The 1,189-nt window shown below is 36.1% G+C and overlaps 1 protein-coding gene across 1 annotated transcript; it reads right to left on the reverse strand.

Moving 5' to 3' along the window:
* On the reverse strand, positions 1-907 carry LOC143578352 (uncharacterized). The gene is made up of 2 exons (XM_077061954.1): positions 700-907; positions 1-550 (listed from the first exon to the last, which is right to left on the reverse strand). The coding sequence occupies exons 1-2, from the start codon at positions 821-823 to the stop codon at positions 159-161; spliced, it is 516 nt and encodes a 171-aa protein (XP_076918069.1). The 5' UTR covers positions 824-907; the 3' UTR covers positions 1-158.
* Between the last annotated feature and the right edge of the window lie 282 nt (positions 908-1,189).

Here is a 1,189-nt window from a genome sequence, read left to right on the forward strand (position 1 = left end):
TTAAGCATATTATACATCTTTATTACATAAAAATAAGAAATTCAACATATACATCACTTGATATTGGTACTTATGACACAATATAGATATTGAAATACATTATAAGACATAAAACAATTGCAATCAAATAAAACATATGCCCAAAAGTCATAATCAAGTCACGGGATGCCGATAATAGGGAGGAAGGGAACATAATAGCTAGACGGTGCCAATCCCCACTCTTTAGGCAAAGGCAGATCAAATGTCTTTGACGACCCGATGTTCCTTCCAACCGCATCGTTTTGGGTCCCACATTTCCCATCATGGGTTTGTGACAACGGGCAAGATGTGTAAAAGCTCAATGGTTGAGATGTGGTATAGGAGTCAGTATCATGGACCTTCATGATGCTAGTGACCATTGTCTTTCTTGAAACATAGAGTTGTTTGGGTCCACCTAAGATCTTGGCTTGACAATTGCTTGATGGTAGTTGTGTCTCAAAGGCACCATGGCTATTGGTTGTAGCCATGGCTAGGTTTTTCACTTGGTTGCACTTGATTGCTATCTTTATGCCTATGAGGAGAACAAAAAGAAGTGGTGAGATGTGTGATTGAGTGACTTGCACATTATAAATATTGACATGCACTATAAAAACATTATATAAAATTCCATGCAAAATATACATGCATGTTTAAGAGCATTTTTATATTAAGAAACCGAACCTGCAAGGTCAGAACCGGTAGGGCAGTCAAGGCATGTAACCACACTTTTCAAGAGATAGCATGTTGAGAACTCGATCGACATCGAAAGAGCCAATGTGAACAAAGCGAGTCGAGCCATGGTCATCTTTTGTGACTATAGGTAAACCAAAGCACAAAATAAAATAAGACAAAGCCAAATAGTATGAGATGTAAGTATAGTAAGTAGAATATGTATTTATAATAAGGAAATGGATATGATCATAATTAATAGAAAAGGGACCCGAGCCAACAAGGGCGGTTGGAATTTATAAATAACTAGTAAGTGAATTTATGAACTGTGGAACCAACAACTTATTTATGCAAGAAATTAATTTTATTTAATTTAACTTATTAACTGATATAGAACAATGTATCAAGCTGCTTTCCCTTTTTGGAAATTTCCGGGCTTGTGGATTGTTTGTTAAGAATGTGAAACCGATATGAATTTCAAAGATATTCCGAAGAGCATTCG

Source organism: Bidens hawaiensis, unplaced genomic scaffold (assembly GCF_021521415.1).
Source record: "Bidens hawaiensis isolate Kalapana, Puna unplaced genomic scaffold, B.hawaiensis_p1.1 tig00029163_1, whole genome shotgun sequence".
NCBI classification, from domain to species: domain Eukaryota; kingdom Viridiplantae; phylum Streptophyta; class Magnoliopsida; order Asterales; family Asteraceae; genus Bidens; species Bidens hawaiensis.